This window comes from Amblyraja radiata, chromosome 38 (genome assembly GCF_010909765.2).
Source record: "Amblyraja radiata isolate CabotCenter1 chromosome 38, sAmbRad1.1.pri, whole genome shotgun sequence".
Lineage (NCBI taxonomy): Eukaryota > Metazoa > Chordata > Chondrichthyes > Rajiformes > Rajidae > Amblyraja > Amblyraja radiata.
Window position 1 is genome coordinate 6,094,559 of NC_045993.1, and position 16,763 is coordinate 6,111,321.

The 16,763-nt window shown below is 45.9% G+C and overlaps 1 protein-coding gene and 1 non-coding gene across 2 annotated transcripts; both read left to right on the forward strand.

Annotated features, from left to right (window-relative positions):
- Positions 1–884: 884 nt before the first annotated feature.
- On the forward strand, positions 885–9,224 carry rbx1 (ring-box 1). The gene is made up of 5 exons (XM_033013461.1): positions 885–1,023; positions 3,138–3,216; positions 4,316–4,386; positions 5,576–5,661; positions 8,030–9,224. The coding sequence occupies exons 1-5, from the start codon at positions 907–909 to the stop codon at positions 8,040–8,042; spliced, it is 366 nt and encodes a 121-aa protein (XP_032869352.1). The 5' UTR covers positions 885–906; the 3' UTR covers positions 8,043–9,224.
- Positions 9,225–11,916: 2,692 nt separating this feature from the next.
- On the forward strand, positions 11,917–11,988 carry trnaq-cug. Its single transcript has one exon. It is a non-coding gene; the product is annotated as a tRNA-Gln (tRNA).
- Positions 11,989–16,763: the final 4,775 nt, after the last annotated feature.

Below are 16,763 nucleotides of genomic sequence, written 5' to 3' on the forward strand. Positions count from 1 at the left end.
GGGGATGATTTTTCTGTGTGTAAGTTAACATGTTAGTCTCTGTCCAAGATGGCTGTCGGAAGAGAGAGTGTACGCTGGCGCGCTTTAGCTGCCGCTGCTCTCTCTTCACATTGTGTTTTTTGATTTTGTGTCTTTGGAGCGATTTCTATCTTTAATTTGTGTATTGATGATGTCCTTATTATTTATTTTTCTCCGACTATATGTTTTTTTTCTCTTCTGTTAACTTTTGTAAGGTGTCCTTGAGACTTTGAAAGGCGCCCGAAAATAAAATTTATTATTATTATTATTATTATTATTATTATTGTATTCAAGAAGGAACTGCAGATGCTGGAAAATCGAAGATACACAAAAAAGCTGGAGAAACTCAGCGGGTGTAGCAGCATCTATGGAGCGAAGGAAATTTCCTTCACTCCATAGATGCTGCTGCACCCGCTGAGTTTCTCCAGATTTTTGTGTACCATCAGTACACTGTAAACGGCTCGATTGTAATCATGTTTTGTCTTTCCGCTGACTGGTTAGCATGCAACAATAGCTTTTCCCTGGGCACAAAAAGGGTCTGAAGAAGGGTTTCGGCCCGAAACGTTGCCTATTTCCTTCGCTCCATAGATGCTGCTGCACCCGCTGAGTTTCTCCAGCTTTTTTGTGCACCTTCGATCTTCCAGCATCTGCAGTTCCTTCTTGAACAATAGCTTTTCGCTGTACCTCGGTACACGTGGCAATAAACTGAACTGAAGTGAAGTTGCCCCTCAGGTTCCTATTGAATCCTGCCCCTCTCATGACCAAAGATGCTCCTCTAGGATCTTTGCTCATGACATTGCATCCCTTGGGACGGGCTGGCGGGCTGCTGGCAGCTGACGCCCTGCAGGTGGCGCTTGTGTTGCCCCTCCCCACACGCCACAAACGCCCATGCGCGGGTCGCCGAGCAGGCGGGCTGCGGCGGACAAGATGGCGACGGCGATGGACGTGGACGCACCGAGCTCCACCAACAGCAGCGGCGGCAAGAAGCGCTTCGAGGTTAAAAAGGTACCTCGTCCCGGAACCTCGAATCCTAATTGTGAAGAGCGAAGTGCGCTGAAGGGAACGAAACTGTAATAATGTCAAAAAGATCGGCGGAGGGAATGGGCCCGCCGGTCACATTAACGACGGCGTCGTCCATTTAGGGCGGGGCGTCGGCGTGACTGACGTCGGCGTCACCGTTCGGGGCGGGGCGTCGGCGTGACTGACGTCCGCGTCACCGTTCGGGGCGGGGCGTCAGTGTGATTGACGCCCGCGTCAGTCAATTAGGGTGGCGGTTTGTCCAAGGCACCAGCCAGAGCCAATGGTTGAAGTGAGTTGGGGGGGGGGGGGGGGAAGGGGCGGGGCCGGTGGGTGGAGGCGGGGCCGCAGCTACTACCCGCTTCAAAATGGCCCTGCGAGGCGGTGGCTGGTTAGCCTGAGGTCAAGTGTGTTTAACTCATATATCCCAGGCAGAACAATTACATTCTTACTTGCAGCAGCACAACAAATAATAAACAATAATAATACAAAAAAATAGTAAACAAAGTACACTTATAAACAATATAATGAATGAGAGAAAGAGTCCATTGTCATTGTGTGTGTGTGTATGTATGTATGTATATATATATATACACACACACACACACACACACACACTCACATATATACTGAAGTCTGAAGAAGACCGGAAACTTCACCCATTCCTGCTCTCCAGAGATGATGCTCAGTTACCCCAGCATTTTGTGTACAATTTAAACCTCAGTTTGTACCTCGGTACAGGTGACAATAAACAGCATCTGCCATTCCTATCTACACATATATATATATACACACACACACACATACATACATACACAGAAAACAAACAGTAATAGTGCAATAATAGTCTCTAGTTCGGAGCTTATTTGAGGTTGTAGTGTTTAATAGCCTAATGGCTGTAGGAGAGAAGCTGTTCCTGAACCTGGACGTTACACCTTTCAGGCTCCTGTACCTTCTTCCCGATGGCAGGGGTGATATGACCAGGGTGGTGTGGGTCTCTGATGGCTTCCATCAACATGCGTTTGAGTGGGTCAAGTGCAGCTTAATGACCTGCAGCCCCCAAAACATCCCTAATCTTAGAGGCAGCCTGACAGCAGACTTTTTGTGGAATAGGGCAGACCAGTTCTGAAAAAAAACCTTTCAGGCTTCATAAAAGTGATTTGCTCAGTCCTAGTTTCTTATTCCAAATTTCCTCCCACAGGCAATTGTCTGAGACGGAACTAGGCTGTAAGCAAGGAACTGCAGATGCTGGTTAATACACAAAGTGCTGGAGTAACTGAGCAGGTCAGGCAGCATCTCTGGATAACATGGATAGGTGAGGTTTCGGGTCGAGACTGCAGAAGGGCTCTCTATAGCTGTTGCCTGACCCGCTGAGTAACTCCAGCACTTTGTGTCATTTTAGGCTTTAAGCAACCTGGTTTTTCCCTCTTAGGGTAAATCTACTCAGTTTACCCCCATGTTGAGCTATCAGAAATATCGACACCATCATCAAAATGTTTTTATGTGCTTAACAACATCTACTTTGTCCTTGCTTCAACTCTTATTGTTGAAATTGTTATGCTCCACTACTTTAGACATTAGACAATAGGTACCCCAATCAGTACCCCGTTCCTGCCTTCGCCCCATATCCCCTGATGCTGCTATTTTTAAGAGCCCTATCTAGCTCTCTCTTGAAAGCATCTAGGGACTTTCTTTGGACTTCAGTCTTTTATATTCCAAACTGCCTTCGCTCTCGTGCTCTTCTTAATCTTGGTTATTGTTTGCTTAAACTATGCTTAGTTTGGAAAGAGTTGGACTGGTTGATTAAAAGTTTAACATGGTAAAACCTTTAGGATCAGATCTTTCACCCAACATAATAAATATTTCCATTACCAACTTAAGGTTGTATCCTGACCCACAATATCATCCACAATTTTGACCTAGAACTACTACAGCAAATTCCTGTTTATTCTACACTCTTCCTCAGAGTTAATCTGTGCACTGGCCCAAGTCAGCTCCTTTGTCCAAAGTTACCTTCACTAGGCCTTAGTCATAGATCTTTAATTTGAACTGGAATGAATAGCACACCCCGATTAATTGCTTTATGTGTACTTTGTTTTCAGTGGAATGCAGTGGCCCTATGGGCATGGGATATCGTGGTAGATAACTGTGCCATCTGTCGAAACCACATCATGGATCTGTGTGAGTATCCAGCCTGTGCACGTCCCTTGTGTCTATATGTAGGGTCTTGACTATCCTTTTGCTCCCACAGATGCCACCTGACCTGCTGAGATCCTCCAGCAATGTATTTATTGCTCCCCTGTCTATATACTGTTGTGTTATTGCTTGGATAACCGGAGCAAATCATCAAAAACAATATTAGTAGTAAGTAAGTAAACTTTATTTATATAGCGCATTTTAAGCCAATTTGCATTGACCCCAAAGCGACCCCAAATATTAGTGTCTGTGAATCTTCCAGAGTGTTGTTACGAATCATAAACATCACTGATGTTTTGGGGGAGGATATCTGCTATCCTCGCCTGGTCTGGATTACTGAAGTAATGAAAATGGTTCGAGAAAGCTTGACACAATCTTCATGTGAACAGGTGCTGGCCTGGCCAAACATGTGATGTATAAATCCCAAGATGTATGGAGTGACCAGACAAGCACTTGCTTGAGCCAGATTGTTGCAAAATGGACCCTGGCACTGGATTTGGAATCAGTAGTCACATCCCACAATTGTACAATCTTTGTACAAACTATGTCATAAGGGCCCATTGAGCAAACATTCAACATCGTACAACCTCATGAATCCAATCTCTCAGCAACACAATAAACTTCTCCATTACCGAGTTTCAGGTAAAATTGTTTGCAGGCCAGCTCCTCACTGTCAACTATTCCTAATATCATGGATTTCTATGGATTCCACTATCACCAATACCAATTGGAGTACAGGTACATTGGCCTGTACCTGTACTCCAATTGGTATTGGTGATAGTGGAATCCACTAAAATATATTGTACTGATGGGCAGATGTAATCCAGATTTAGAAAATTAAGCATGGACAACCCAATATTTTTGGACAGATCAAAGTAATTAGTTTGGAGTTTCCTTGACTATGAAATTCTAACAATAGCAATATACCCTAAATCAGCATCCAGACTAAGCAGGATAGACGACTGAGCCAGCTGTGCTTAGAGGCTTACTCCAGCATGTAGAGCCACCCCATATGACTTTAACATAATTTGACCTCACACGTTGTGTTGACAGATTGAGTGATGTGTTTCATTTTGCTCTGCAGGTATAGAATGCCAAGCAAACCAAGCTTCAGCAACTTCTGAAGAATGCACTGTTGCTTGGGGCGTGTGTAATGTAAGTAGAGATGGTACCAATGTAAATAAAGCTCTAGAACTGGAACTGTAGTACAGTAAACCCTTGTTCTAACGGACCTCTTTATAACGGATTTTGGTGATAAAGGACGGACCTATCGATGGCTACCGACGCCATCCCCCGAAACGCACCGTGGTTCCCCCCCCCTACCCCCCATGGCCACTGACACCCCCAGCCCACACCACATCCCCAGCTGCTTCTGCTGCCACCACCGGCCCACACAGCTTACTTGGCCGCTTATAGGCTGTGTCTGCCGCCACCACCACCGACCCTTACCTGTGCTCCAGCTGCCTGTGGGCTGCAAATATTGACTCCACCGATCTCGCCTCTGCTGGCCGTTAGTGCATCTGCATTCCAGGCCCAGTTCCGACCGAGTCTGAAGAAGGGTCTCGGCCCAAAACGTCACCTATCCATGTCCTCCAGTGATGCTGCCTAACGTGCTGAGTTACTTTATGTCCTTTTGTGTATTAACTAGCACCTGCTGTTGTTTATTCTGCTACTTATACAATGATAACACCTTACTCGGTTATAGTGAACAGTTGGCAATAATGGGCACCATTTCTCCCCCACCAACCCACATGGTCTGTTATTAACAAAGAGTTACTGTATAGTTTATATTGTATATAATCCAGGCTCAAACCCCAGTTCAGCACCGAGGGGTTGTTGCACCACTGGAGTGCTGCCTTTTTATTGAATGATGATAAATTAGGCCCCTTGTGTCCTCTGATACAGCAACCAGAACGAATCTGGATTACACCATTGGATTCTTTAGAATAATTCCGGAGTTTTCAATCAACATCACTTTAAAAAGATGTTGCCGAATATGGATGCTTTCTGCACTACCACGTTTATGTGGCTACCACGTTGACACTTGTCCATTTGAGTCTAAAATTAGCAACTGGGGTCTTTTGGAATTTCTGACTCCTTTATCCATAACACCTTGTGCATCTGGTTCTGCTCCATCTAAAATCACATTCATCATGTGCGCATGTGCGCTTGGAAATATCTGACTAATATATCTTGAGTTAACAATTCTGGCGGACCGATTTCTGATCAACCAGCAACACTTGGGGAAAAGTGCAGGGAACTATCCAACTTTGAAAGATGCTGTGTATGTACATGTGCTGGTGACTGTACTTCAATCGCTATCCTCTCCTGCTTCCTCCTGCAGCACGCATTCCACTTCCACTGCATCTCTCGATGGCTGAAGACCAGACAAGTTTGCCCACTGGACAACAGGGAGTGGGAATTCCAGAAGTAAGTTTTTCTTTTCTTGAGGCTGAGTGCAGTTAACAACAGGATGAGCATATTTTTCTATTTATGTTTTGGTGGCTGTGAAGGGATGTGGTCTGAGGCAATGGATGTGGAATTCCTTGGCCGTGACGTATTGCTGTCCATTTACTCCTAAAGCACGTAATTAAGCTCTGGGTCCCACCGAGGTACATGCAGACCACCCTGCACTGCGCATGGTAACCCCACATTAATCCCTCCTTGCTGTCCTCGCACTCTCATCAAATCCCCTGGATTCTACCATTCAATTGCACACTAGGGTCCGTTAATAGTGGCCAATTAATCTACAAACCTGCACATCTTTGGAATGTTGGTGAAAACCCACCTAGTCACAGGGAGAACATGCCGACTCCACGCAGACAGCACAGGAGATCAGGATTGAAACTATGTTGTTAGATATGGGAGGCAGCAAGTCTTCAAGCTGTACACTATGCTGCCCAATTCTGCATCTTAAAAGGCCTGTCCCACTTGGGCAACATTTGCGTGTCACGCAGGTGGCGCGCGAAGATTTTGTGAATCGCAAAATCCTGGGGCGCCGCACACGACACTGCCTACGTCACCACGCACCATGCGCGCATCACGTGTAAATGATGTTGCATAAATGATGCGCAAATGACGCCAGTGGGACAGGCCCTTTAGACTACGTAGGACACCCTTTGTGTGTATTTTCTTGGAGGACACTGATATAGTTATCAAATTGCTACTTGTAACCAGGACCTGGACAGTTGATCCAGGGACATATTTAAAACTCACTGTGGTATCTGGTTAATTTGGATTCAAGTAATTTTGGATTCTTGATTTTTTTTTTCGTGGACTCTTTCAGTGACTGTGAGATCACTGAACTGAGGTTAAAAGTCTGTCCAATGGTCCTCCAGGGAATGAAATTTGCCCTCCATCCCCAGTTGAGTTTATGCGACTCCAGACCGCCAATGGATGTCTCTTAACCTCCTTTTCAGTTCATGACCAACTCAGGATGGACAATAAGCAGTGGCATTGCTAGTGTCATCCCCATCCTCTGAGCGAAAAAAACATCCTGCATGTTTTAAAATACAGCCACCATTATTTTGCTTGCTAACTTACTGTCTGTTATCAGCTAACTCAGTAGATTGTAGAAACAAAGAGCTACAGATGCTGGTGTATACCAAGGATAGACACAAAGTGATACACGAGTAACTCAACGGGTCAGACAGCATCTCAAGTCAAGTGAGTTTATTGTCATGTGTCCCTGTATAGGACAATGAAATTCTTGCTTTGCTTAAGCACACAGAAAATAGTAGGCATTTACTACAAAACAGATAAATGTGTCCATATACCATGATATAAATATATACACACATGAATAAATAAACTGATAAATTGCAAATAGCAGAAAATGGTTATTAATAATCAGAGTTTTGTCCGAGCCAGGTTTAATAGATTGATGGCTGTGGGGAAGTAGCTATTCCTGAACCTGGTTGTTGCAGTCTTCAGGCTCCTGTACCTTCTACCTGAAGGTAGCAGGGAGATGAGTGTGTGGCCAGGATGGTGTGGGTCCTTGATGATGCTGCCAGCCTTTTTGAGGCAGCGACTGTGATAAATCCCCTTGATGGAAGGAAGATCAGAGCCAATGATGGTCTGTTTACTACTTTTTGTAGTCTTTTCTTCTCCAGGGCGCTCAAATTGCCGAACCAAGCCACGATGCAACCGGTCAGCATGCTCTCTACTGTGCACCTGTAGAAGTTACGGAGAGTCTTCCTTGACAAACCGACTCTCCGTAATCTTCTCAGGAAGTAGAGGCGCTGATGAGCTTTTTTGATAATTGCGTTAGTGTTCTCGGACCAGGAAAGATCTTCAGAGATGTGCACGCCCAGGAATTTGAAGTTCTTGACCCTTTCAACCATCGACCCGTTGATATAAATGGGGCGTTCAAAAGGGAACTGCAGATGCTGGAATATCGAAGGTACACAAAATTGCTGGAGGAACTCAGCGGGTGCAGCAACATCTATGGAGCGAAGGAAATGGGGCTGTGGGTCCCCCTCCTACTCCTTCCACAATCAGTTCCTTGGGTTTGCTGGAGAAAAGGAGAAAAAGGATGTGTAACGGAAGAGTCCCAACCTGAAAAGTCACCCATCCTTTTTCTTTAGATGCTGCCTGACCTGTTGAGTTACTCCAGCACTTTGTGTCTATCTTTGGTATAACTCGGTTCTGATCCTGCATAGAGCTGGTTCACTTTGAACAGTGTTCTATCACACTGACTGAAAACAACAAAACGCTGATTGTTTCTATACTGAATGCATAAAAGATTTGTTAAACTGAATGAGATTAATTGTATGTCTAATTTGTCTCTCTTCCTCAGGTATGGCCACTAAATGCCACAGGTACGCACCTGCTATCAGCTGTTCCTCTGGCGCATAGACCTACATTATTGGCTCCCACCATTCCTATTCCCCTCCCTCCACCTCTTCTTGGCGCCTTCTGACAGCTGTTTATTCAGATGACAAGGACTATCAATAATTGCCTGCTTTTTTTTTAGAAAATGCTCTTTAATTTCTCTGGTTGCAGACTCTTCATTATAAAACAACAAATTATTTGGAAAAAGTTTGCACTTATCGCAGGTGAAGAACCAAACGTCACTCATGTAGACTTCCTTCCCCCCCCCCACCCACAATTTAAACAAACCAACAGAAAGAATGTGTGATGGTATTCTTTGGCTCTTTACCTAAATGTATTTTATTTAATAAATTAAGTTTAGCAGAATATTTCACAATAATGTTATTTTCTTCCTCCTGCGCAATGAGGTGTTGGCCCGCGGTTGTTCAGTTGTTGTCCTCCGGTGCTGTGTTTGGGGGGAAAAGTCCTTTGGATGCCTTGGGAGTTAGTGGGCAGCCAGGGTTGGCACAAACCCCACTTGGAGACGTGACGGATGCAGGGAGGTAATACAAGGCTGGAGGTGCAGAGTTCTCTGCAGAAGAAAGAGCTGCCTAAAGCCCAAGCAATCCCGCTAGCATTTTGTTTCTGACCACTTGTAAGTTCCGGTTGGTGTGAGTCCAAAACCTTGGAAAAGGAGATGCTGTAGAAGTCTCAAAGGGGGGAGAAAGTGTGTTACAGATATGAACATTAACAAAAAAATAGATGCTGGAAAGCTAAGGCCAGGCAGCACAATAGATCAAGAAACAATTGAGGGTTCAGGTACAAAATCATTCATCTGACAAAGTGTCCGTGAAATGTTAACACATCAAATAGCATTTAGGAAGGAGAAAGTCAACTGTTTCCAGCATTTTCTGTTTTAATTGGCAAAGAGTTGTTGTGTACTAGGGTGTCCTGTCCAGAGCATCATACTGCTCAGTACATTGATAATCTGCCCCGGTCTTTGTTGGACCTTGTGTGTGTAAATCTGTTGCTGGGCCCTCCACAGTGAAGCAGGGTGAGAGTACTGGCTACAGAATGTTTTGAAAGATGCTAAATAAATATACGTTTTTGATGGCCTGTATTACCAATTGAACATTTCTGATTTGAAAAACAATTAAAATTTTGTTACATGTGGAATTTTACAATGTTTAGCAGGAGACCACTTAATTTTACAGTGTGACAATACTGAACCTGGGGACTAGTGTGTCAACATCTTCACACAGGAGTAGCAGGTCTGGAACTGATAGGATTCACAAGTGAGTTTGCAGTGAAGCAATCATAACATTCATCTTGAAAGAAGAAAAAAAACCCCAATAAGTTCAGGATTTGTGTTGTATAAATAAATAGGGGCAACTATTACAGCTTGAAAGTTCAAGGGATCAATTGATCAAGATTTCAGAAAATAGATACATACCAACGAGAAAGGAAATGGGGAGGGGGGGGGGGCTCCATTCATAATTAGCTAAAGCAGTTAGCAATAGAGGTACCAAACTTAAAGGAAAAGATGACTGTAAAAAGATGTTGCAATGTGAGTCAACAGAGACTGGGTCTGGGGAATTCATGGAAAAACAAAGGTCACGGCAGATGAATGATATGGGTATTTTAAATTGACTTTTCACAATAGGCAATACACAACTTGGAAACGCCTGTAAATTGGGAAGATTATAATCACGAGATCTGGTACAGAGCACGTTGAAGTGTTGGGCTGACTAGTCTCTGGGTCCTGATGAACTCCCTTAAAAATGAAGATGAGAGAGTTGATGAGTGTTTTTGATTTTCCAAAGTTCACATCATAAGTTCACAAATGATAGGAGCAGAATTAGGCCATTCGACCCATCAAGTCTCCTCTGCCATTCAATCATGGCTGATCTATCTCTCCCTCCTAACACTATTTAATACATACTTTGGATTATTCAATTCTTTCCAAAGTGGAAAACACATGTTGTTCGGTCCCACATTGTACAGATGCTATCTGTCATCTTCTTGCCCTCCAGGCCCTTTGTGCCCGCCTCACTTCTAACCACTTGACTTTGTACCACTAATTTTGATCACTAGAGTCTCCATTCAAATCAGTACTATGGAGTTGATGTCCCAGCATTCCTTCCTATGGAAATCCACTCGTTCCTTAATGCCGATCAAAAAATTATCAATTTTAGCCCATTCTTTATAGACACACAGCACAGGAACCGTCTCTTGGACCCAACCAAAATGCCTCCTGATAAACTAATCCCGTGTTTGGCCTATATCACTCTAAAACGTTCTAAATCACTTAAAAAAATTGTTATTGTACCTGCATCAACTATTCCCCCCCCCCCCTCTTAGTTAGCCACTGCTCCAGTCAATGCAATATAAACCCCCCAATATTGTCATCTCTTACCTTGTACGGAGGTGACACCTGATTGAATACAATGCGGTAATCCAAATACACATCTCACCTTTACTCGCCCTGTTTGTGGCATTGCCATACAGGATTTCGCTTTCATAGAGCCACGTTGAGTTTGCTTTTCTAGGAATTCTGTTTACTGACTGGCAGTGCAGGCTCGAAGGGCAGACACGGGTGTAGGAAGGAACCTCTCCAGACTCTGTTTCTGTCTCTTCTGTACCTTGGCTGCAATGAACCGGGAACTGGAGACACTGGAGGAACTACATATGCTGCGATCTTGAGCAAAATACAAAGTGCTGGAGGGGCTCGACGGGTCAGGCAACATCTCCGGAGGATGCGGATGGACATTAAGGAGGACTGGGAACTGTAGTGATGATCATCGTGCTTCCATGAAACAAAAGTGGATACAGTAGTGAGCAAGGCAGCGTTACAGCAGATACAGTTTCTAACGCAGGGCGTAATATTGAGCAAAGATACTAGCGGAGCTCCTCTAGTATCTTTGATATTTAGTGACCGACCCGGCAGGAAACACACACACACACACATCCTGCTTATTCCGAGTTGCAAACAAAAAATGGCCACGGGTTCCTCCAGAGCCGACTACCCTTCAGAGCAAAGATCTTAGAGCTGCTCTAAGATCTTTGCTTCAGAGAGGCAACACACCGTAACATGAGGCAGGCGGCTTCGGAAACCCCCCTCCCCTCTGTTGATTCACCCCTCTCCCCTTGTAGAATCTCCCCTCCCTCCACACACTACCCCCTATAGACTCATTCAACCCTCTCCTTTCTCTACAACCTCTAGAGTGACTAGATTAATCCAGTCACTCTACTCTCCGTAGATTTACCCCTCGTACACCAACCAGCCTGTTGATTCACCCCTCCCTTCCCTTCCCTCCACACACTAACCCCTTGTAGATTCACCCTTCCCACCAAAGATACTAGAGGATCTTTATATCCTCTAGTATCTTTGCTTCCCACCACAACAAACCCCCCCCCCCCCCCCCCCGGTTCCCAGTTCTGTTCAGCCAAGGAGGGGGGTCCTGTATATTCACCCTCTGTAAATACCGCATCCCACCCTCTCTGGACCCCTCTCCCCCTCCCCACACACGACCCTGTAGCTGTAACCAGCAGCTCAGCGGGACCCGCGTCCCCCCTGTAACCTGATCGCTCTGCACTCGCTACATTAAATTGTTACTCTGGGTTCCCTGGGCCGGCAGCAGAGCGCTGAGCCTCGGCTACAGGGAACCCGGTCCCCGGCCACAGCCAGCCAGCTCGCTCGGCAATGCAATCGCAATGCAATCGCAATGCAATGCAATGCAATGCCAGCCCGGTTCCCCTCGGTTCCCAAGCGTCTCAACAGCGGAACAACGAGCTTCCGAGTGGCTGGCGGCGGAAATTACGGCTCATTCGACTTGTACAGTCTTCAGCAGAGCGGCGCTGAATCTAACGTATGGTTCCATGGTGTAATGGTTAGCACTCTGGACTCTGAATCCAGCGATCCGAGTTCAAATCTCGGTGGAACCTGTTCATTTTCGGCCCCAAGCCGATTTCACCTATTAAATTATTTTATCGAGTTCTAGCGTTCCCATTCGTTAAAATATATTACGTAAAGCATTAAATTTCCAATCTTTAAAGATATCTTTCAAACTAACCACAACTACTCATGCGATATGGGTGCAAAATGTCAGTGGGAAGAAAAACAGGGTTAATTTGAAAGTAGATAAAAATGCTGGAGAAACTCAGCGGGTGAGGCAGCATCTATGGAGCCAATGCCACAAACAGCATCTATGGAGCGAAGGGATAGGTGAGGTTTCGGTTCGAGACCCTTCTTCAGACTGATGTGGGGGGGGGGGGGGGGGGAGAAAAGAAGAGGCGGAGGCAGTGGGCTGTGGGAGAGCTGGGAAGGGGAGGGGAAAGAGGGAGAAAGCAGGGACTACCTGAAATTAGAGGTCAATGTTCATACCGCTGGGGTGCAGACTGCCCAAGCGGAATATGAGGTGCTGCTCCTCCAATTTCCGGTGGTCCTCACTCTGGCCATAGAGGAGACCCAGGACAGAAAGGTTGGATTCGGAATGGGAGGGGGAGTTGAAGTGCTGGGCCACCGGGAGATCAGGTTGGTTAGTGCGAACCGAGCGGAGGTGTTGGGCGAAGCGATCGCCAAGCCTACGCTTGGTCTTACCGATGTAGAGCAGTGGATGCAATAGATGAGGTTGGAGGAGGCGCAGGTGAACCTCTGCCGCACCTGGAAAGACTGCTAGGATGGAGTCAAGGGGGGGTGGGGGTAAAGCGACAAGTGTAGCATTATGAAAGGTCATGGATAGACATAACATGCTGGAGTAACTCAGCGGGTCAGGCAGCATCTCTGAAGAAAAAGGATGGGTGACGTTTCGGGTCGGGACCCTGCTTCAGATCGAAAGTGGGAAAGAGGGGGAAACTGGAGGTAGGAAAAGGCCAAAACAAATCAGGGCCTGCAATAGATGACAAGGATGAATGTAGCTCGGGTTGACAAATTTTCGCACTCCCAAATAAGGGACAAAAGGTCAAAATATGGGACAAATTCCCGACGGCAATTCGTTGACCGACTCGGCCGTGGCTGGGTGAATGATGAGTTGGCCCGGGTACTGGACTGCACACAAAGCCCAGCCGGCGGGCCAGCTGAGGAGTTTTGGTCCGGCGCCCCATCCAACTCATGAACCAATGATCGGCCATGCGAAGGAGGGGTGGTGGCGGTGTCGGCAGTAAGCGAAGGTCCGACAACTGGCTGGGCTGCCGACCAACGGGGCCACGGGCGAGGTGCTGCTGCTGCACTCCATGGGCTGCACTACGTCGGGACAGGTGACGCGGCGCTCCGACCGAACAGTCCCATCGACCCGAGTCGCAGCAGTCAAATATGGGTCAAGGGCGGTCCCATAGGGACAAACGAATTTAGCCCAAAATACAGGATGTCCCAGCTAATACGGGACAGTTGGCAACCCTAACTGTAGCCCATAAGTCGTTTGTTTGTTCGTTCGTTCGTTCCCCTTTAGGCGCTGTGCACATGGCAGCCACCCAACACTCGCTTGTCTTTTTCTTTTACTTTCAATTTAATTTTAATTTCAAGTTTTCTTGCACCTTGTGTGTTGTGATTGTTGGCAGATCAATTTCCCTCTAGAGATGACACAGGGATGCGAGCAATGGAATTAGTAGGATGCCTATGGTCGGGGAGGAGGGGGAGAGAGGGATGGTTTCCAGTTATGCTACCTGCCTGGCGTAGTTACTCCAGCACTCTGTATCTTTTTTTTTTGTAAGCCAGCATCTGCAGTTCCTTGTTTCAACATTCATTTGCCCGGCACCTATTCCCAAGTCATAGCACTAAGATCCCCTTTCCTTATTGATATTATTGTTGGGGTGCTCTTACAATGAACACAGATACATATAGAACAGAGCAGCAGAGGAAGAGACCCTTTGGCCCCAATGTTTGTGCTGAACATGGTGCCAAATTAATCCTATCCCTTCTCTCTGTACATGATCCACATCGCTTCAGTCCCTCAATATTGATGCACACTCTAAAAGCCTCTTAAACATCAGTTGTATCTGCCACTATCATCATCCCTGATAGCACGTTCCACGAACCCACCATTCTCTCCGAAGACCTTTCCCCCTCTGACCTTAAAACTATGCCCTCTAGTGTCTGACATTTCCATCCTGGGAAGAGAATTATCACCCTCTGCCTGATGTTTTCCTCTCATCATTTTATACCATATCCCTTCTTTACCCTTCTCTCTACGTGTGTCGCTACTTTATGGAAACCAACAGCTAGGCAGGGCCCAGCCCCAGAGAGGTCCATATCCCATTTACACCACCAAAACCAAACGTAGACTGGCCGATCGTTTCGCTGAACACCTTCGCTCAGTCTGCCTGATCTCCCGGTTGCCAAACACTTTAATTCCCCTTCCCACACTGACTTTAATTCCCATTCCCACACTGACCTTTCTGTCCGAGGCCTCCTCCATTGTCAGAGTGACACTAAACACAAATTGGAGGAACAGCATCTCTTATTTTGTTTGTGCAGCTTACAGCCCAGTGGTATGAATATTGATCTCTAACTTCAAGTAACCCCTGCATTCCCTCTCTCCATCCTTCTCCCCATCCAAGTCGCACCAGCTTCTCGTTCTCACCTGGCAAACAGCTAAGAATGTCCCGTTTCCTTTATCATCGTAACTTATTCCTTTGCATATCTTTCATCATTTGTTCAATATCTGTTTCCCTTTACCCCGACTGCCTGAAGAAGGGTCTCAACCCTAAACATCACCCATTTCTTCTCTCCAGAGATTGTGTCTGTCCCGCTGAGTTACTCCAGCAGTTTGTGTCTATCTTGCCCTTTAAACAACGTGGCTGAAAATGCAGTGGCTGAGAGACAGATTTGAGGACTAACATTGAAATTTGTTCATTAAAATCTATTCTGATGTGCGTTTTATCTTAGTTACTTCTGTTGAATTCCTCGCACATTGTCAAAGTGCAGGAGTTTGCACTGGGAACAACTGCCAGGATCAGGCATTCATGGAGCAGGTGTCTCTAGGAACAGCAGGTTTAATTAGATTCCCCTACAGCCAAGACATCCAATTAATATCAGAGCCTCGAATGCCCTTCTCCCTCGGCCCAGCTGGGGATTGATGCTTCCTGCCTCTTGCCAGCCACTAGTTGCTGAGTTTTCAGGCCTGAATGAGCAAGAACCTCTCCCTCCCATACAGTTCTGGTCACCCTGTATGCAGGAAGGAAGTGGAAGCTTTGGAGAGGGTGCAGAGTTACCAGAATGATGCCTGGATTAGAGGATATTAGCTACAGGGAGAGGTTGGACGGACTTGGCTTGTTTTCGCTGGAACAATAGACAATCGACAATAGGTGCAGGAGTAGGCCATTCGGCCCTTCGAGCCAGCACCGCCATTCCACCACCGATCATCCCCAATCAATACCCCGTTCCTGCCTTCTCCCCATATCCCCTGACTCTGCTGTCTTTATGAGCCCTATCTAGCTCTCTCTTGAAAGCATCCAGAGAACCTGCCTCCACCGCCCTCTGTCTGAGGCAGAGAATTCCACAGACTCACAACTCTCTGTCCCTCAACACTGGAGGTTGAGGTGATAGAAGTATGTCATATTATGTTAGTTTAGTTTAGAGATACAGCGTTAATTCAGGTCCTTCAGCCCGCCAAATCCACACTGACCAATGATCACCTGTACACCAGTTCTATGTCCGACACACTAGGGACAATTTATAGAAGCTAATTAACTTATAAATCTGCAAGTCCTTGGAATTGTGAGGGAAGTGAAGCACCTGGAGAAAACCTACGAGGTGACGGGGAGAAAATACAAACTCCGTAAAGACAGCACCCGTAGTCAGGATTGAACCAGGGTCTCTGGGGCTGTGAGGCAGCAACTCTACCACTGCACCACCATCAAGCCCAGGGTAGGTAGATATAACCTTTTTCCCCCCAATGTGGAAATGTCAAAGACAAAGGGCACAGCTTTAAAGGTGAGAGGGACAAACTTTAAGTATGTGTGGGGCAATTTTTTTATTTTTTTTTACACACACACACATACGTGTTGCTCAGTATCTAGAAGGCAGCAGCGGAGACAGATATGATAGTGGCTTTTAAGATACTTTGGATAGGTACCTGGATATGCAGGACAGGAGGGATATGGATTATGTCCAGTCAGATGAGAGTTGGTATTGGCATCATGTTTGGCACAATGTGGCTGAAAGGCCAGTTTCTGTGCTGGACGATGTTCTTCCCAAGTACTTCAGGATTATTTACACCCATCTCTAAGTGAATTCCATTACGCTAATCGTTAATCCACATTAACTGGCTAATATCGAATTCAACAATGTCAGTGGCTTGCTTTTTCTGCATCAGGACTGGACAGCTCTACTGTGGAGTACTGATATATAACATGAACTGTTTTTCTTTCTATTTGCACTACCTGATCTGATGGGCGTTACCTACATCTGACCTCCATTTCACAGCTTTTACATACTCATTTTCTTACCAAACGCATAACCTCATACCCGTCTAGGAAAAAAAAGTCTGCTTGCCCATTTCACTAGCCCGTGCCTCTTTGGTGCAATATATTTTTTCTTGATCACAATTCATATTTCCAGTTAGGTGCAAACTTTGAAATTATGGCCTGGATATGCCATACCATGGCTCATTTATTCCCCTCTGAAACAAAATGTACACGCATATCAGTCTGAAGGGTCACAACCCGAAACATCACGTATTCCTTCTCTCCATAGATGCTGCCGCACCCGCTGAGTTTGTCCA

Excerpts from the sequence above, each read along its gene's own strand:
- rbx1 (XM_033013461.1), top strand. The coding sequence starts at position 907 with ATGCGCGGGTCGCCGAGCAGGCGGGCTGCGGCGGACAAGATGGCGACG. Across the intron at positions 1,024-3,137 it reads AGCGCTTCGAGGTTAAAAAG|TGGAATGCAGTGGCCCTATG; the intron begins GTACCTCGTCCC and ends CTTTGTTTTCAG. Across the intron at positions 3,217-4,315 it reads AAACCACATCATGGATCTGT|GTATAGAATGCCAAGCAAAC; the intron begins GTGAGTATCCAG and ends TTTGCTCTGCAG.